General features: G+C 42.9%; 2 protein-coding genes across 13 annotated transcripts in view; one reads left to right on the top strand and one right to left on the bottom strand.

Moving 5' to 3' along the window:
• The window catches only part of ATP2B3 (ATPase plasma membrane Ca2+ transporting 3), a 115,259-nt gene extending 105,618 nt beyond the window's left edge, over positions 1 to 9,641 (top strand). For 5 of the 8 annotated variants that reach the window (XM_075578381.1, XM_075578380.1, XM_075578382.1 and 2 more), the window contains one exon: positions 9,166 to 9,641. In XM_075578381.1, coding sequence (XP_075434496.1) covers positions 9,166 to 9,486 — 321 coding nt within the window. In that variant the 3' untranslated portion in view covers positions 9,487 to 9,641. Of the gene's footprint in view, positions 1 to 518; positions 673 to 9,165 lie in introns of all 8 variants that reach the window. The other 3 variants (XM_075578385.1, XM_075578387.1, XM_075578388.1) reach the window with 1 other exon arrangement.
• The window catches only part of CCNQ (cyclin Q), a 107,790-nt gene that overhangs the window by 84,449 nt on the left and 2,274 nt on the right, over positions 1 to 21,067 (bottom strand). For 3 of the 5 annotated variants that reach the window (XM_075578393.1, XM_075578392.1, XM_075578394.1), the window contains exons 3-6: positions 18,866 to 19,049; positions 18,279 to 18,411; positions 16,916 to 17,143; positions 13,039 to 15,777 (exon numbers count right to left, since the gene is read on the bottom strand). In XM_075578393.1, coding sequence (XP_075434508.1) covers positions 15,688 to 15,777; positions 16,916 to 17,143; positions 18,279 to 18,411; positions 18,866 to 19,049 — 635 coding nt within the window. In that variant the 3' untranslated portion in view covers positions 13,039 to 15,687. Of the gene's footprint in view, positions 1 to 13,038; positions 15,778 to 16,915; positions 17,144 to 18,278; positions 18,412 to 18,865; positions 19,050 to 21,067 lie in introns of those variants that run through there. The other 2 variants (XM_075578395.1, XM_075578396.1) reach the window with 1 other exon arrangement.

Genomic DNA, 21,067 nt, shown 5'->3' with positions numbered 1-21,067 from the left:
CTGACTCTCCCCAAGGTGTAAGCTGCAGCAGACAGGGCAGAATTGGAGCAAAGGTCTTTGCTACTTAGGTGCACGGTGACAATGCGCTGGTTTTCCATCACAATTGTCTTAATACATAGACCCCATTGTGGCTTACTGTTGGTGAGCCCGGCACTGCCATGCAGTTTTATTATTTTGATATTATTTGACTTGGAAACTTGGGGGGGGGGGAGGGTTGGGATACTGAGATTCATCTCTTGACGAACCCCTTAAATTTCAGGTAATGTTTAACAAAACAAATATATATATATATTATAATAGACTAATATTTGTGGGGGAACATGCAAACACACACTTATTAAGAACATATCTATATTTGGGTGTATATATGTGTGTATATCTCTGTATATGTCATAAAACATATATCAGGAGGTTAAGTGTTTTTCTTGAACTTTGACCCCCTAACCGCTTGCTCCTAGACCAGAGACGCTTCCGGGCAGAACAGAAAGAAAACGGTAATGTCCTTTTCTCTCCCACAGATGGAGGTAGTGAGTACCTTCAAGAGAAGCGGTTCATTTCAGGGCGCAGCGCGCCGCCGTTCCTCGGTCCTCAGCCAGCTCCACGATGTAACAAATATTTCCACTCCCACTCACGTCATTCTCTCCGCCGCCAATGCCGCCGGCTGCGCTGGGAGTGAGTTTCCTTTCCTTACTGCTCATCGATAACACATTTTGGTTACGCACCTGTGTGAGAGTTACTTGACCTTCCTTTTTCGCCGTCTCGCATTATCTGCTCGCCGTGACTTTCCTTTCATTTATTTATCGCTTTGTCTGGTCTTTTACAGTCAAGATGGTCTAGAGTTTCCAAAGCCATATTCTCCTCTATCCTTCCGTATTGTGGTGTGCGTATGGTATTGTGTTCGGATTTTGGGTCTGGTTGGGCTTTTTAAAGTATTTGTTTGCCGCCGATTTTTATTTTCCCTTCCGGCTAAGTGTGTTATCTGCCTCGCTTCTAAATTGCCGCCGCTCCTCATCAGCGCTTTCCGTTTCTTGTGTGTTTTGCATTAGATTGCTATTCAGGTCGCAGTACCAGGCAACTTGCTATAACAAACCGGGCGTATCCCCTAAATACGGTCAATTCCAATTTTCTCTATCACTGTTAAAATGACCCCCATTCCATATTATATTTTCTAGAGACACTTTTTCAAATGAGCGTGTCTTCCTGTTGTTTATCATTTGGACCCCATGTTTATTGCCATGTGGGACCCTCCATTTGAACCACAGGGACAGATAGTGAAGGCTTGACATGGCGCTTCTCCCACCAAGTGAATGAAATACACTGATGTGATAGGAGAAGCTGAAAGGATTTCTTAGGGGGTTATTCATTAAACTGCCATAGTGCAGATTAGGACACTACGCCACCAAAATCAATGGGGTTTCCCGTGCGATTCTGCCCCAATCACCACTATAGCAGCCTAATGAATAACCCCTATGTTTTAGTCCTACAGATTGCAGATGTCCAGCTATTTTACATACATTTGCTTACTAGGTTTAGCACTTGATTAACAAGATGCTATCATTTATAAGTAAGTATAGATATAGAATAAAGTATCTGTTGTCTAAATTTAGCATAGGTTGAACTTGATGGACGTACGTCTTTTTTCAACCTCATCTACTATGTAACTATGTAACTATGTAACTATGTAAGGTTGCCACAGTGAGTTGCTAGAACAGACCACAGCATTTTATCTCCATATAAGTCACAGTTACCGAACATCTTTTAATAAATACATTAAAACGTTGCAACCAACTGGACATTTTGTTTAGTGTCAGCAGTAGATGAGTTTTTATCTTTGACTGTGTTCTTAAGAATTTGTTTATAGTTATCATACAGAAAACATTGGAAAGTGCCACTATACTAGGGTGAGACGTCCCGTGGATACCTGTAGCCTCTGCACATAATGAGCGTATGCTGGGGATCTAGGAATTAGGGGCAGTTGCTTGGTTTGGGATTTGGCCGCATTAAAGCTGCAGTTCAGTCTTTTTTTTTTTTTAATTTATTTTTTTACTTCAATAGTTTCATGTGGGCAATCTCTAATTACCTAAAGAACTGCATAGCTGCCGGTCAATTCGTTCTCCATGTATTGATAGGCGAAATTTGGTGACATAATTAGAGCTGGCATATGTTTTTATTTGCTTCTGTCAGTCAGTGGAAGCTCATGAATATTCATGAGCACTCCTGCACTGACATGTGCAAGAGGGAGGGCAGGGCTGACAAAGGGGTGTGCCAGGGCTTGTGACAGGACATGAAGGGGCAGTGCCTTAGCAAATGGCTGTTTAAATAGAATACAAGAAAATTGGTCTTTCAAGGTTGTTTTTTCTGAAACAGAAAATGCTAAAAGTATTTTTTCTTACTACAGAACTGATTTATTAAAAAAAACACACATGCAGGATATTGACTGAACTGCAGCTTTAATGTTTTATTCATTTCTAAAAACAAAATGCCATTGGAATATGGTTGGAATACCCTAAATAGCTCAGCGTTCCTGCATGATACTGGGCTCTCTGCACATACCCATCAACTGCAATCCAAGCTTTCCTGTTCATGGAATTCACTATTTGACACCTAATGGCTAAAACAATTCAAAAACCCCAGTCTTGTTTACATGAAAATACAGCCCTTTTACAAACCAAAAAAAGGTAAGAAAGATTATTTTTTTTTTAAACATAATTATTCATTTTGCAGTGAAAATTAACAATGAGTTGTAAAAAAAAAAAAAACTCAGAAAAAAAGAATATGGTGAAATATTTTTGATTTTGCCGAGCAATTCTTGACGCTCTTCCGCTGATCTGTTTTCGTGCCAAGATCCGAATGAGTAAACCTTCGAGTATGGGCCCAAAGTATAAGCTGATGTATAAAACATTGCTTCCTTTTCTCTTGCTTTGCAGCCGGGGGATGCATTTTTCTTCCTTGCAGTGACCAGCACTGAAAGTTCAGCGTGAAAACTACTAACAACAATTTCTTTCCCATCAGGAATCCTTGAGCCGCCATCTTGTGATTAGGAGCCCTTGCAGTTGACCCGTCATTCCAGGCTTTTCCCAAGAGACGGCTTCATTTTTTAATGATCTGCTCTAAGCACTTTGGCCTTTTTATTGGCCAACTATTATCTTGTTGCTATCCATTCCCCATCAAGTATCAATGCCACCAGAAAGCAGCTTAAAAGCTGCTGTCCCAAGTACTCCGTGTGCAAGCCAGGCCCAAGATAGCTGATGGCAACTGTACACGGAGCAGGACTCCCAAGAAGTCCAAAAGTGCAACCCATTCTACATGGAGTATATTGTTCCCGCAGCCCCGAATAACTCATTTGAGTTCATTAAGCCGTCAAATCAAAGAAACGTCCTGAATTTCAACGAGGAAAACTAAATAGCAAAGCACCTTCCGATATAGTAACAATACCACACCAGAAGAAGGAATTCTAAATATTGCCAATCGCTGGACAGCAGGGTCTTCCTAAAGTCACGGACGTGTGGAGCTGGACAGCAGGGTCTTCCTAAAGTCACGGACGTGTGGAGCTGGACAGCAGGGTCTTCCTAAAGTCACGGACGTGTGAAGCTGGACAGCAGGGTCTTCCTAAAGTCACGGACGTGTGGAGCTGGACAGCAGGGTCTTCCTAAAGTCACGGACGTGTGGAGCTGGACGTCTGAATACAGAGAGAAGAAAATCTTCCTACCAAGTTGAAAAAATTGTGAAACAGCAACCTGAACAGTAGTGACAAAAAACAAACAAACCTGCTATTGTGTACAAACTTTAAAAACACCCTCTTACAAGAGCAGGCTCGGCCGGACTCAGGGTTCCCGCCGCCAATGTTAAAGGCTTGAGTCTCTGGATTAAGAAGTTCAACTCCATATGGCTGCGACTTAAGGAAGACACTCTTCTGTCCAGCAATGGGCAGTAATTGGAGTAGTGTCGGATACTACGCGGGAGTACTTGCTATTTAGTTATCCTCGCTGAAAGTCAGGAGCTTTGTTTGATACGGTATTCCTTCCTGTTGCAGTAGTGCACCAAACATTTCTTGTCCGGCTCTTTAGCAGTCTTGTTTGAAGAAGGAACTCATTCAAAGGTGTGATGACCTGCCACTAATCTAGATTTCTGCAGGACTAATAAACCTACTGGATCTTCGCCAAAATAAAGGCCACAATCGAATCCAATCTAAACGATCTTCAAGTATAAAGTGATATTGTCATATTTAGTAATAAGCTATCCAAGTATTTGTTTTACATATAAAGAGAAAATAACTTCTTTATTTGTGTATAAAATAATTCTAATAATCACGCATAAGTCACTTACGTCTTTAAGGAAGCAGATGACACGGGGAAAGAGACATGCACATTGTGATAAGCGATCTTAGCCTTCTTCACATGTTTCATATGTGAATGCTCTTTTACGGTGTGCAAAGTTACAGAGATATTTCACTTGCAGGTAATTATTTTGGAGGGAGACCTGGAAGACTGTACACCCTAAAAGCATTTCCATAATGTAGACATTAAACATTACTGAGACGACTGAAGAGTATATTTTAGAAGCTTCATATCTTCAATGCTCTATAGACGTGGGCCAATATTTACTAAACGGTGTTACTCTACAAGACACCTTCTGCCCGCTCACTTGAATATACCCTTAATGCCAGGCTAAACAGTGGCCTCGAGCTGTTGACTTTGAAGAGAAAAAAAACGCTGGTCCTATTTAAAACGTTTAAATCAACAAAGCCTGAAATGAGATCTTGACAGCGAGGGCTCCCTAGTACTCTGCGGATGTGATATACGCCTGTTACACGCACAGGCACACGCTTTGCCTCCTTCCGTTTTCCAGCTCTCACAGGAAGAAGTCCATGGACTCTGGTCTTCAATTAATGCTTTTCCTGTTTGTTGTTATGTACCATTCTTTCTACTTCCACCATTACGATCACGCTTTCTCTTAACGTAACGCTTCTTGCTGTCATTATGGCCTACTCACCATTGAATTCAAAACATAGGCAGTAATAACACTGAACGATAGAGGGGGGGGGGGGGGGGCAGCAGAATCCATTTGTAAGAACGCATTGCAATGACACATCCCCCGAAGGGTCAGGACTTTCAAAGCAATCATTGTTTCTATTGATACTGTAGAGAAGGCTGTCGCACCATAAAGAGCTGAGCATCGGGGACTGCAGATACAAAGCAATTTAGCTCGAGATAGACCTGTATTTCTCGGATTTTACATTCGTGATTGTAATCTTTATCCATGTGTTTCGGATTACCTTACTGAAAATGTTTGCTCTACATAGCAAGCAAAAAAAAGGTTTCAGTCTGAAATACACCGTCTAAAAGAGGGGTTTAACTCTAGTCTTCAGTCCGTTAAGAATAGGATCTACTAGTCATGCAGAAAAGCTTATTTATCTTAAAAAGGCTACAAATATTCAGAGATTTGTACCTTCACAAAAACACAACATTGGCACAGACATGCTTGTAGCTTTTCCATCCCCGTCACTTACTTGGCCGATCCAGGTGTATCTCCCCTTTTTTTCCTGTGTTCCATTGGCTTTCCTCCCTTTTCCCTTACCTCGTCTCCTCCGTTTCTTCCCACCCCGAGGCATGGGAGAGAACACACACACACCTCCTAGCATGATCCTTGTTCCACCAGAGGCTGGTCAACCTAAGCTAAGTCCCTTCATACAGCAACGATGGGCCTTAATACTCGAATGTTTACTGTGGCTATAATGCATGAGTATGACTTTAAAGCTCAGCCTCCAAGCCGTCAAGGCTGTGTCACTGTGTGGGCCCAGGCTCCTTGTGTTGTTTTGTATTGCACATCACGCTGAACACAGTCATGGCAGAATGTTGATCTTTTTCCCTCCTATTCTTCCCTCTCCTGTGGGTTTAAAGGGCAGCATGAGCGCATTTCCATCAACCAGAACCAGCTTGATTTTTCTTATGATTTCATGTTAACTATTCTTTTGAGGCATCCATTGGCTTTCCATGTTGTGCACACTCGTACGTAGAGTACAGTCCATGTTCTTTTTCTGTAGCACGCGTTATTTTGGATGCGGCGGCGGCGTTCACTCCTGCTTGTCATGGATGTGCGCAATGCAATAAACACCTGACGCTTCCTCTCATTGCCGAGTTCTCCACACAGCAGGTAGCTAATTGAGAACAGTGCAACAGCCTGTGCTCACAAAAAGTCATGACGGACTTAATTATCACGATATGCACTATCGCGATTTAGATTTCTACTTGTTCAACCTTTTCGTTGTTAATGGAATCAAAAAGGTTTGCTGTGTAGACGGACTCTCCAGTGATGAAAGCTTAAGCGTCACGCTTACTAGTCCCCATACATTGCCATTTGCAGCATAAATATTGATAGGACATTGAGAAAAGATAAGAAAAAGGAATAAAAAGGTAACAATTCTTTATTTTATTTTATTAAACACTGAAAGAAACTTTGAAAAACTGTACCGTTGGCACTGCATATTTTTTATATATATATTTTGGTATGAAGTCTGCAGCTTCCTTCTTTTGAGCAGACTAATAAGTAATCAGGGAATTGACAATTTCTGATTCATTTGCAGACATATGCAAACAGAATAACGGAAATGAAACATTCCCATCTGTGTGCGCCATCGCAGAAGTGAAAGGATTACCTTCTAAATTGGTCATTAGGAATTGGGGAACTTTTAGGGTTAAACCAATAACCCCACTTAGACCCTCAGGGATTCAGTTTGCTCTTCTGCCTATAGGATTTATTTCTCTTTTCTACTTCATATATATTTTTAATAACGATGAATACAATTATTACCTTGGATTCTCATTTAGAACATGTGTGGATTAATTTCAACTCTCTCTCTGTGTGTGTGTCTCTGTCTCTCTCTGTGTGTGTCTCTCTCTCTGTGTGTGTGTGTGTCTCTGTCTCTCTCTGTGTGTCTCTCTCTCCACTAAATTGTAAATTTTTTGCAAGGTACAGAAGAATGACCATCACGGGTCATTTAAGATAAAATGTGACTAGGTTTTGCAAAGTAGTAAAGAAAAAACTTGGCAAAAGAACAAATACACAAAACAATGCTCATTTTGCTATGATTTTTTGGAGCCAATGTTGCAGCTTTTCATTTTTTTCTGTGCCCCCTCTTTATTTCACTTTCCCCCTCCAGTAGTGAATTGCATTTCGTGGCTTTGCTTTCTTCAGGTACCACGTAGTGAATGTATGTTTCATGGAGTTGTGACTAGTCTATTAGTAACGCTCTTTCTCTTGGTGCAGTATTTATCATTTTTATGTTCCATATGTAAATTCACATGTGTTTTGTAAACTTAATTACAAAATGTGTTGTGTACATAGTTCGTTGTCTATATATCTGTATATATAACTCTATATGGCTATAAATACCCATATAGATTGATATATTTGCTGTTTTTTTTTTTTTTTTTACCACTGCAAATCTTGAAATAGAATGTTTTTTTATAATGCTTCACATGATCACGCTACAGTAATGCAGTATGTGGCAGGGAGATCTGTTATTGCGCATCCAATAAAAAACCTGTACTTACTATACATGATGTACATCAGGGGTGCGCAAACTGGGTAACGCATCATTTTCAGGAGGGGGGGGGGGGGGTGCGCTTCCAGAAGCCCCACGCTCTCCCCCACAACATTTAAATTAAATACATGGGGAGCGCACGAGGTCTCTGTATATCCCTATCCTTGTCTCTGGCGGCTTCGGGAGTCAGATGACGCCGCACGGTCAAATGACAACGCAACATCACATGACGTTGTGATGTCAGATGACGCCGGAGAAAAGCTAAAGGGGGGGGGGGGGGGGGGTGGTAGCAGCCAGAAGGCGCAAACAAAAAAGTTTGCGCACCCTGATGTACATGATGCATTATTCTATTTATCAGCAAAGAACAAACGATGGTTCGAGACAAATGAACAAAAAAGACAATAAGCAGAAAATAAGCCAAGTATTGTCAGTATGTCGCTGCCAGGTACCCGAAGGAAACTAGTACCATTTATTTAGACAACCTCTCTGCCACAGCGGAAGCGATTGGGTTAGACTCCAGGCAAGTATTCAAAAGTTAACATTTACAGGCAACTAAGAGTTGGCATTTGCATCTCAAAGATGCAGCATTCCCGAACTGCCTTTAATAAGATCATACGGCAACTCAACTAATAAGTGGCAATGAAAAGACGGCTTCAAATCTGACTACTATGCACGTGCGCTAATAATGAAGGGAATGATAGTCAGATGTTAACACCAGGGGTGGGCAACTCCAGTCTTCAGGGGCCACCAACAGGTCAGGTTCTCAGGATATCCCTGTTTCAGCACGGGTGGCTCAATCAGTCCATGCTTCAGCACAGATGGCTCAATCAGTCCTGGATTCAGCACAAGTAGCTCAATCAGTGGCTCACTCTTTTACCGAGCCACTGATTCAGCCATCTGTGCTGAAGCAGGGATATCCTGAAAACCTGACCCGTTGGTGGCCCTTGAGGACTGGCATTACCCACCCCCTGCTATATACTGGTGGCAAGTGATTAGGAATTAACAACCTTTTTTTTAAGGTACATCTAATAAAGCCAAGAAATGAACAGGTTGCAGTGCAGCCATTATTTGGGCATCCAACAAGCAAATGAAACAGAAACGATAGTATAAACATCGGAAACACGATGCTGCAGATCACCAATACAGAACAGTGTGGCTACATAAACCATTTACTGCCAGGGAGCGCCAAATTTAATTTACGCAGACCATAACTAGTTTGGTTCCGACCTTCCCAAATGTCCATTTAGTTCTGACCGTCAACATATTATAATTAATATGGAAGCATCATCCAATGATCTTACCCGCTCTGCATATTGCATATACTTTCTGGGGGGGGAAACATGCAAACAGATTACTTCAGGGATTCAAAACAGAATGATTAATAAACAGCACATTTCCAAACAATAGTTAAGCAAAAGTAACACTTTTTTTTAATGGATGAACGCAAAAAGTACATACTGTTAGTGTGGCCTGAAAATGAGTGTTTCTTTCAAGCTGGAAACATAATCTTTGTAACATTTCTTTCCTTGTTTCACTTCCCTTCAAATCCTTCTGTCATTCACTCCCCCGCCTTCCCCCCTGGGCCCATTGGGTCTTCTCCTTCCATCCACCAAACCCTTTAGATCCGAGTGGTGAAAGCATTCCGTAGTTCCCTCTACGAAGGCCTAGAGAAACCCGACTCCAAGACCTCCATTCACAATTTCATGACAACACCAGAGTTTCTGATCAACGATTACATCCATAACATTCCCCTTATTGACGACACAGATGTGGAAGACAGCGACGAGGCGCCGGGCAGGGTTCTGTGGCCCATTCCACCCCCATCCCCTAACAAGAACAACAATGCCATAGACAGCGGCATCTACTTGACCACAGATAGCAGCAAGTCGGCTCCCTCTTCCAACCCTGAAAGCCCGTTGCACAGCGTGGAGACTTCTCTCTAACAGAACCCGAAATCAATCTGCAGTAACCACGAGAACAGCAAGAGAACAGGACTCCTTACTTGTTGCTGAAACAGCCTAGATGTGTTCTACCAAGCAATCAAAAAAAAAATAGGGGTATCCAAGACCATAAGATCCCATTTGGCTATTTTTATCATCACTTTTAATTGAAAGGTTAAAAATATACCATTGGGGTCATCCTAGGCATCAACATTAATCAGCTGGTCCTGGCAAAGTCCTAGCCCCGCAGACACGTCGGTTAAGTAAAAGCAGCCATCAATGTGTAGGGCATGAGGTGACATTGTAACATTAGGAATGCATCTTCAGCCGTTTCCCAAACGTAGGCCCCATGAGTATTACAAACATGACATACTGCTTGTGCTAAGGCAGGGGCGGCCAACGCCAGTCCTCAAGGGCCACCAACAGGTCAGGCTTTCAGGATATCCCTGCTTCAGCACAGGTGGCTCAATCAGTGGCTCTGTCTTCGACTGCACCACCTGTGCTGAAGCAGGGATATCCTGAGAACCTGACCTCTTGGGGGGGGGGGGGGGCCTTGAGTACTGGAGTTGGCCGCCCCTGTGCTAGCAGCTAGTTAGGTGATTTGTATCGAACTGAAGCAAGAAAACTGGGGTCATTCCAAAGTTGCAAGAATTGGGGTCTCTAAATGGACTGGGATTTGAAGATGAATCCCATACACACACACACAGTAAATTGGAAGTTTTGGAAAAGGTCACTTATGTTGCTACACCGATGTCGCCATTTAAATTTTATTTACATCGTATTGTCCTAAGTTCATAACGATTTCTACAAATACATATTAAAGTTGATGATATAGTTAATAGAAGGGCGCTGAGCGGGGGAAGGGGAGAGCATCCAACTTCAGAAATGCACAATTTATCCCTTTAACCACTAGAATAGGGGTTTTCTTTTTTCCATAGGGGATTTGAATAGATCCTGATCGCAGAATTTAGTAACAGTATTCCAGCACGTGCACTACCATTAATACAATTCTGCCACCGCTCGAGTTCAATAACAAGTGGGTGCTGGTAATGTCTTTTTATTAAAAGGCAGGCATCTGGTTTAACAGGCAGCAGCAGCAGAGAACTGCGTTTAATCTAGTAAATCTCACAAATTAATCTATGTCAAATAAATGACCCCTGAGGGGGTTATTCATTAAACAGTGCTCATTGGGGGATTTTTGGGAAGGGAACTACCGTTGACTTCAACGGGAATTTGCCGGCGACAGGCCCTGATCAGCATTAATGCAGTTTGACGAAGCATTTCCGCTTGGTCTTTTTTTTTTTTAATGTTTTACATGTATAGAAAAGCAGGGGAAGTCTGGCGCTGATCCACGTTCATTTCAGCTCTGGGGGACCCCCTGCTTCCCGGCAAAGGAGCCGCCAGGTACTCGCCCCACAAAACAGGTGTAAATCTCCAGCATCACACTAGCCAATAAGCTTCCCGTCGGCCCACGTGACACAGCGGGTTTCAACCTCCATGAGGTACTGGGTGACACCTTTTCCGGAATGCACCTCGGGAAGCACGGGGTCCTCGGATCCAAAATAAACGTGGTTCTCACACAGGAACCCCCATTCTTTCCACATATATATTTGAAAAGGCAGGGTTAAGCTGGGACAGCGCCCTGAATAACATTAACCAGCGCATAATTGCCCACCATAACATTGTTGGGTTGGATATATAAATGCTGCACTAAAGCAGCAAAGGAGTATTTCAAAGCCTTATTAGTAATATCCCAGACTGCATGGTGATTTACACCAGTGCTATTGTATGCTGTTTGGGGAGTGGAGAGGTTGAAATAATCATTTTGACCGGAAGTTTGTGCCATTTTGTTTTAACATTCACATTTTCTCTCGACATCCTGTGCGTGTGATTCTACGTCTATATTTTAACAGGAGACAAGTACACAAAGTCTGTTTTCCTAGGTGCATCTATACGTAAGTAACAGAATAAATGGGGAATTTATTCTGTAAAGTCAGTTCTATGCATTGCATAGCATTGTTTGTTCAAACTAAAAAAAAAACATTGGGAACACCAGAGGTTCCTTCAAGGCAGAAGCTGATTTCCTAGCACCTATTAATGAAGATGAAACAGAAGTAAATGCCAACGGTAAAGGCTTCTGTTTATTGTCTGTGTTTTGGAGCCGGCTGCATAGCTGACTAAATGAAAGATTTCGGTACACTAGGCACTTTCATGTTGAAACCAATACTGAGGTATCTTTGAAAGTGTGCCATGCATTGCAAAGCACCCTGTCCAACACTTGGTGGAATCCCTAACCACTCCGCTTTTCTTCAGCTGATAAGAATGATCGCCACGGATGGGGGACAACTGCTGTGATATGCTTTGACATTTTTGATGGAACCCTGTACTAGTGAGCTTGCCAAAATACAGCAATGCCTTCCACCCCAGTGTTTGTAGGATACTGCCTAGGACTTCTTCACCTAGAAGTCACACTTCTGTCATAAAATATAAGCCATGGGAACTCCTACGTGATGTATTTTAAATGCCAGCTTTACTTCTGTTACAAGGTTGTGTTGCAAAAGCAAGGGATTTTATTCACAGTTGCATTAAATCATTGCAAGGTGAGAAATACGTCTTTGTGTCTGCACTTTGCAGCGTTCGCCCTGCAGGAGTATAATGCTGTGGGGTACAGCAAATGGACAGAAGCATGTCATGGAGCAATCCAGCCTACCCATTTTTTTTTTTTTTACAGGATTGGAATTAGGGGGTTTTCCAGAACTGAACCGCACTACTTTCCGATCCAGGGATTCCGGTTACCGAGGTACTTACTGGTGAAGTAACCGATATTACTTCCTGTTTTTTAAGGGGGGTTTAAATATACAATAGGAAGCCACAGCTGACGTTGCGCCATCCTATTGATGTACAATTTGGGCACCATTTTCTTTCCCCGTATGGAGATTTAAACCCAGTAACTTCACCGGTAAATATCTTAGGAACCTGCTGAAAATAGTGGCGTTTGATCCAGAGTGAACCGCTTCCCACCCTGTAAAAATAATGAGGGCTAAAAAAAAAAAATGAGTAAGAGGAATGGCTCTTTTAAGGGAGACGCATTTCACGACGGTCCCAATTTTTTTTCTGGAGGTAATAGTTTTCAAGCAATGACAGATAAAAAGCTGTCAGACCCTCTAGTACCCACTCAAACTACCAGCTCCCGCTGGTTTAAGCCATTTATTTGTTTTTAAGACCACACTGAAGAAACAACTGCGTAATAATCTTGTAAGAAAAAAAAATGTTAAAAAGGAAGAAAAAGACAAAAAACTTTTAAAAATCCAACCTCGGTACTTTCAGCATCCGAGTGTAACGCAAGATATTTAACAACAAAAAAATCTTGATGTTTGATTTGAAAATGATAAAAAAAATGTGTAATACAGTTAATTTGCAGGCTTCTTTTCATTCAATATTGTAGATATATTGATAGAACAAATGATAAAGAATTATATATTTAAAAAACCACAAAAAAAAAAAAATACCACATAAAAAAAAAGCCACTACTGCTGTATAAATTTGCCAGACGTAAGCGTGCTTTGCCTATTGATTTTATTTGGGGGAAGCGGGTGGAGGTAGGCGGGAGATTGGGAAAAGTACAATATGTCCATGTTGTCCTTTTTTTTAAACAAAAATAATAAAGAGAAACGCTTGTACATTTTTCAGGGTGGGCTTGAAACTCACATTGGAAGGTCTCTCTGAACCATATACTGTATTGAATGGCTCTATATGATTTTGTTCAGATTGCTTCATATATTAAATTTTACCTGCCTGTTATGAAAAAAAGTTATATATGAAAGAAAAAACCAAAATACACCCTGTATAGTATAAACAAGTCTGTATCGGAATTTCAGAACTTAAAAATAGGCAAAAAAAACGTGTCTGTATAAAACAAAAACATGAAAGTATTCTACAAGCCCAGTTTTGGTAATGTGTGCTTGTTTTCTGTTCTTGGCAAACCTAATCACTACACTACACATAACCAATTATATATATATTTTTTTATATGAAAATAAATAAGCTTTTTACACCAGAAATGTCACTTTTATTGTGACATTTGAGGAGATAAAACAGGTATGGGCCCACCCAATTCTTCCGCACTCCATTGCAATATGTTTTTTTAGAGTACTTGTCTGTGGTACACTAAAGCAGGGGGTCTCCACTCCAGCCGCAAGACCCCCCCCCCCCCCACAGGTCAGGTTTGAAGGCTATCCCTGCTACAGCCCAGGTGATTCTTTGACTGAGCCAACTGTGCTGAAGCAGGGGTATCCTGCAAACCTGGCCGTTGAGGACTGTAGTTGGCCACCCCTGTCCTATCCCGCCAGTCAAAGACTGGGCCACCTGTGCTTACGCTGAGATATCCTTAACACCTGCCCTGTTAGGGTGGGGGTCCTTGAGGATTGGAGTTGAGCACCCCTGCACTAGAGAGGAACTTCCCAAAAAGGCCAGATGACGCAATGCACCAATTTATACATAGAAGTAAAATGTAACGCCATTACACATCACTGGGTCATTGGTGCCCAAAAGAACATTGGAGCTGGATAATGTGGGATAGTGCTACAGAAGATAGCGCAGCTTAGATGCACCAAATGAACTGTATTGATAAGAACACCAAGATGCAGCCACGGCAGGACATGAGAAATCAGGCTGAGCTCGGTTACACCCAAACAGGTGACGTTTGCCAAGTTACGGAATCCATTTCTTGTCTTTCAACATTTTGATAAATGGAAGTAACGGGTAAAGAAGGCGGTGTGTGTGTGTGTGTGTGACATATAGCTCGGGGTGTGAAATAGTTGGAATAGCCTCCCAATGAACGTACGTGTAAGGTAGTTCTACATCTCAAACCTTTTAATCTCCCAAATTTACATTTAAAATACTTTTCTTAATTCAAGGTCTGCATTTAGTAAGAGACATACTTCAGTGTAAAATCACATACAGGTGTGTAATATATACACACAAATTCCAAGGGAGGAGGAACTGACGGACTTTGTGCACACAAGAGTAAGCTCCTGCCAGAGCACAGGTCCCTTCCCGGGGGGGAGAGGTGAACAAACCGCAGCTTTTATCTGTAACTAACACCCTGAGGCACAAGGGGACTTGGAGGGCGCTCAGGTCAAACACAGAGGGGAACTTTGCTCAATCTGAAAGTTTCCCCCATCCACATGCTGCAGCAAAGCATTGTGGGGGTTGCGGTTGTGCTCGCGGGTTAGGACAGGCGCAGTAGCTTTTGTGCGGGACATTACTGGGAGGTGAGGATTTAAGTTTTACTGGCCTGACATTGGGAGGAAGGAGGCTGTTATTTCTTGCACTGTTAGTTCGAAAATACTGCAGTGAATGTAATGTCTAGTACAATAATAATTACACACAAGATACATAAAACACAGTGCTATCAATCATATATTGTACCTGAATAGACCAGCTCACTGCCTACATTTTAGGGAGCCAGTCAAAATATAGAAGTAAACAAAAATGTATTTAAATAGTCAGAGTGCAGAGGCATTGCCAGCTGTTGACTTCTTGATCAACAATGACCACAAAAATCAGACAAAAAAAATGCTTTAATTGAAAAAAAAAAAAAAAAGTTTCAACATAAGAAATCCAGAGGCACAAGGAATAATGGCAGTCTTCTTCTTATTCATTTCATTAAAAAAGAAACCAGATGCAGGTGGAGCTCACAGGGAAACACAGCGAGATGTACACGTCGCATGAAGTGAACAAAGGAAAGCAGACTTTAACAGCACAGGGCATCCTGCTAAACAGAAACACAAGCGTGCTGAAGCAGCTTTTAAATGCCTGCTTGTTACTCAAGCAGCGAGTCTGAACATAACCTAAAACATGGCCCCGTGTATCTTGCAGCTGAAGGCACAGGGGTGTACGGAAACAATGAATACAGGTGTCTTTTGAACACAATAGCTTCACGTGCAAACACGGACACGATTCCTCTTCTGGAAATACAGCAGCAAAGTGTGTAACAGACTTGTTGTAAAATAGCAGGCCACCCCAAACATCTTCAAAAAGGCGGATAGACACGTTGCTATTGGAGTTGCATCGCTCGTTCGGGATCCATGCCCGCTCACAAGTATGGCCAAACTTAAATCCGCCTGCAAGTGGCTACACAAACAGGTGTTCAGTCGTCATTGAATTATGTAGTTCAGTCCAAAGCCCTCCTGCCACGCAAGCTCAGGCTATTTCCGTATCCACAGTGTAAATGTGTATCAGCTCAGAGATGATGTTGTTGATTATTAGTTTTGTAATATCTTCGCTAAAAACCTAGATTCAACATAAAGAAATAAAGTAAAAAAAAAAACCCCTGAATAAATTAAGTCACACTTAGAATGGTGGTTTTGACCTTTTTTAATTCATTTATTTTATCCAACCAAAGAATACAAAGTCTAAAAGTACCCAACAGATTCATAGTCAGTACAAGAAACCCTGTGAAAAACACCAGCGCTGGGTAAAAACAAGCGGTGAGGTGCCAGCAACATTATATTTTTCTACTAAAACTTTTACATTGTTTATAGAAGAGATTATAAATGCACATTGGGCAAATTGCGCTATTAGACTCGGAAGTGCCCTTTCAAAATATCCTGCAGGAGAAGGAGTAGTGACGGAAATGAAGGTCAGTTTTTGGGTAATATGGGTCAGAACTCAACACGTGCATTTTATCCACAAAGTAAGGACATGCGCTGCTAGCAGATGAAAGTTGTATCTGTGTCACAACAACATTGCTTGTTTGAAAATGGCAACGTAACTCAAGTAAAGTAGACTTGACAAAGGGACATAGTCATTTTAAAATCTAATTTACATCATTTTGTACGAGGTGACAAGAACATTTATGAAAATTGTCACCCTGTTTTCCTGCAATGTACTATTTCTACGCTACTATATTGTGACAGATTGTGATATTCTTGCACAGTGTGTGATATTCTTGCACAGTGGGAAAAGAGCAGTATTAGAACAAAAATCAATTTATATTTCTAGAAATATGGTTAAATCAGAGGCGCCTGTCTATTCAAATAACGAATACTTCAGTAAGAAGATTGGAAGGGACCATCTGTATATGGTCTGTAAAAGGACACAAACAAAAAACTATTTTCTTGTTGGTCTACCAAATGTCATCACTACCTATTAAAATCCATATTTGTGATGTGTTCATGCAAATACAGTCACCTACTAAATACAGACAAACTACAATAAGAAAATGGAGATAAACAAGGGGTTACGTTAAAACAATCTACAGTTTACACTGATTTACTGAAGTATTTTAGCCCATTTGGTCTACAATATTAAACTCATCCCCTCACATAAAAGGCCCGAGCTCCTAATCAGAAAATAAAAGGTGCAAAGTGTTGCCATATAGCAGCACGGGCATAATGGTTCATGACAAATTCCCCATGGCCAACCTTACCTGCCACCACTGATTCTCCGCTTCGACATTGCCGGGCACCTCCACTCCGTAACATTGCAGGGCAAAATACAGTATTGCCACAGCAATGTGCTGTGCCTCGTACCGAAGGCACAGGTCCCCATGGTAGCTGTCCCTGAGGAGCGCCCAGGAAGCAGTAGCAATAGGAGTACGGTCCCAGCTGTGCCGATTCATCCAGTTTTTTAAAGAAATAAGGTAATGCAGTAGATACTGGAAAAAAGAAAGTAGGTATAAGCTTACACAGTGTGTTTAGAGAGCAAATGAATCGGAGGAGGACGGGAACCACACAGTGCTCCCATCGTTACCATAACCAAAGAGATTTACTTCCAGTCTCCCCCTGGCGGTACATGCCACGGACAACTAGGCCTCTTCCAACTGGAAGTAGGACACAGATCACCGGATGTTTTGCAGACGGTAGAAGGATCCCTCGCTTCAGCATAAAAGCAAAGCGTAGAAGGCAAAATACTAGAGTATCACCAAATCAAACAACCCCGAATACAGATGTAAGGGACAGTGTTGGACTTACACGAAGTCCAAAATAGGAACCGGAGCACAGCCCCACCCGTGCAGCATGGGACACCGGAGATTCTTTCAAAGATGTGTTGGGTTAAAAAACATGGGAACAAGATCCTGACAAACACGCTGACGTGTTTCACGCTCAGGGCGCTTTATCAGAGAACTACTCTAAAGGGAGGAACAGACCCGGGGTGACGGCGTTTTGCCTGTGGATGAACCTAAAACCAGAGGCAGCCTAGGGACCAAGAAAACAAACAAGGAGGTTCGAATACAGTCCGATGATCTGTCTCATCCCTCCGGTTGGGAGGTGCCCAACGCCCAGTTTCATACACAGACATGGAGGGACAAGGGGAGAAAGATGTAAAGAAATAAGAACATTAGTTAGCGTGCGATATTTAAAAGAAAATAGCGTTTCATTCAAAAGCCTATTTTTTTTTAAATCAAAGCATTTGTGTAGTATTCGATACATTAACATATATCAAAAAAAGCCACTCTTTACGCCCTTTTTAATGATTTATGGCAACTATTTAGGAAGCTACACAACTGTTGAAAGAGGCGGCCATATACCGTGCCCTCGGAAGCAGGGTTTTCCCTTATCGATGATGTAAGAACAGAGCGAGCGGCAGCTTAGATAATTGCACTGCCGTAAAGGCAAGGACCGGCCGTATTTAATGAAACGGGCAAGAGGAAACGGAGGCAAAGATGTGCAAAGAAAGAACATCCCTATTATTAGAACATGTTGCACTCTTGTATACCACTGAAAAAGCTGATGCAATTTTAAAATGCAAACAAATCAAATGTGCCAGTGGATATAGTCTGAAACACTTACTTTGTGCGGGTGCTGAAAAGAGACTTGGAAATTCAAAATCCTAAGCATCAATAATTCACAGTGCACAATGCTGTCTCTTAGTTCCCAAAACCGTGAGTCTACTTCAAGGGGTTCAGTTCCTGGATTTAGGTACCTGTGCATTGAACAGAGCAGTACTATTGATCAGGCATCTATACTGTATCACACTTCCTTAAAGACACACTACCCTATATCGCACAATTTATTGGAAATCACGCAGCAAATAACTACCTACGCTGTGTACAGGCCGTCCTCGGTTATCCAACGGAATCCGTTCTGCAAGTAGCGTTGGATAGTGAAACCGCTGTAAAGCGAGTCCCATGTTAATCAGTGGCGGTGAGCGTTGGATAAAGAATTCAGCGTCGGATAACGCATACAGGCGTCGAAAATCGGCCCATAGAGTTGCGTTGGATAGCGAGGACTACCTGTACATTCAATGAACACCCGCTGCTGAACACATACACGTAACATTTTTAGCCAGTAAATTATGAAACGGGATATAAACTACTCTGGCAGGGACCATGCTGTTATATTTTTTACAAGTAAAGCCTTTATGTGACAGTATTTACCGGTGGCACACATTAATGATATCCCGTGTCCTCAGGTGCTGCTCCTCTACTTTGCCAGCCAGGTAAATTGCAGACATGGCTACCAGGTAGGGATCATAACCATCCAGGCTGGTCTCATGGAAAAACTTGTGGTAAACGGTACATGCTGTTGCAATTGGTATGGACTGCATCCCCAGCTTAACACCTGTGCATCAACACAACAACGTTAGTACAGAGGAAACACCAGGCATCGCATGGCATGGGAAACTCTACAGAAAAGCATCAGCCCATACAAATAATGATGTAGAGTATTTAAATATACAGCCACGTTTAATCACAAAAACTTCCAGATTTAAATCCTCCAGCTAAGATTTTAAAAAACAACACATACTACACAAGTTTAAACACAAAAACAGCACACTTGTCAAAAATTGCCATAAAGCGATGGCTAGGTTAGGCCTGGGACCCGCTGCGCTCGTTGGCGCGGGCGGCAATGTAGCGAGTTCCCCACCAGCAGGGGAATCCTCGCGAGCCGGTCCCGGTCCCCACTGGCGGCACAGCTGACTACACGCTGTGGCGCGTCAGCCGCTAGGAGACACCACAGAATGCTGTTTCCTAGCGTTGACGCGTCACGTAGTGTGGCTGTGAGCCAATGGGGAGGGGAGGCTGCGGGAGGAGGGGAGGCTGCGGGAGGAGGGGAGGCTTCGGGGAGCGGGGAGGAGTGTGGAGTGAAAGCAGCGTGAGTGCCTGTCTGTGTGTGTGTCTGAGTGCGTGAGTGCCTGCCTGTGTGTGTGTATGTGTGTGCCTGTCTCTGTCTGTCTGTGTGTGTGTGTGTGTATGAGTGCGTGAGTGCCTGCGTGTGTGTGTGTGTATATGTATGAGTGCCTGCGTGTGTGTGTTTTTTATACTTACCTGCAGCCCGTGGCAGCCCGTGGGAGGGGGGGGAAGAGTAGCGGGTCCCTCCGCTCAAGCCACGCCCCCTCCCTGTCAATCCTCCCACTCCCGCCCACCTCCCGCTCCCTCACGTCATGGCCGCGCCCCCCCCCCCCGACCCGTTTGGCCACGCCCCCCGCTCCGAGAAAAGTATCCTGTAGACCGCAGATCGCGGTACAGCGAGTTGCACGCGCCGCCGGCAAGCAAGCCAGCCGTGCGGACGCGTGCAACGGGACCTTAGCCTTACCCAACCCATAGCCCGACCATAATGTTCCCACCACAAAGATATCTTAACAATGACTACTCCCATCACATGAAATGATCCGTATGTAATCCCACCGTTGTTTTACTAACTAATATACAGCGTGCCCTGTATAAGGGCGCTATGTAAATGTTGTTATAAATTAATAGGTTGGCTGGTAAAATACTATAGGTGACCAGTAAGACTAAATAGGGAACAAGCAAAAATACATGAAAACATTTGGGGGGGGGGGGGGTTAAAATGTTAAGAAAAAACTAATGGAGGACTTTGTGAAACAAAGTATAAAAACTGTACATGGCACATAGAAAATAAGTATTTTGTGCATTAAAAAATTTGAATTTGATGTAATGTGGAATATGTCTAAGGCCTCGTTCAGGGTGCTGGCTTCGGAGGCCGGGCGTGCTGACGTGCGTGCTGCCGTGAGCAACAAAGTATTCAATTTGAATACTTGTTGTCAGGGTAGCAACTGCCCTGCCTCCGAAGCCAGGAGTTGCCGCTGACGACAGCTTCAGTAAACGAAAATTTCGTTTCTTGGTGCTGAAGCAGCATCACAGGGACCAAGGCAGCCAATGAAATCATTCTTCAGAATGATTTCATGACTGCAGCTTGGATACTTTACCCTGCCGTCTGTAGCCCCGCCCCCTCCCCAACGCTGAAAAGTCTGCTGGGGGATAATCACATGTCGCCCAGCAAACTCCCAGCACTGCCTCCCGCACGCCCCCCCTCAGAGTCCTCAGCTGGCTCCCTGAACGAGCCCTAAGGCCGCGCTTATAGTGCGACGTCGCTCCGAAACAAATTAATTGACTGTCGCTAGCGCTTATAGTAAGCGCGACGGAGCTACGTCGCGTCTAAAAATTTGGAAGCCGGGTAAATTTGATTTTTTAGAGACAGTCGCCACATATGACTGTCTCTAAACCAATCAAATTACGTGGCCCGCCCCTTTGTGATGTCACTGGCCTTGTCACCAGCGACGCCCCTAAAAGTAAAATTACAACTTTCGCCGGTGGCAACGGCCGCATCGCCAGCAC

Source organism: Ascaphus truei, chromosome 21 (genome assembly GCF_040206685.1).
Source record: "Ascaphus truei isolate aAscTru1 chromosome 21, aAscTru1.hap1, whole genome shotgun sequence".
NCBI classification, from domain to species: Eukaryota; Metazoa; Chordata; class Amphibia; order Anura; family Ascaphidae; genus Ascaphus; species Ascaphus truei.
This window is presented reverse-complemented; position numbering and strand designations above follow the sequence as displayed.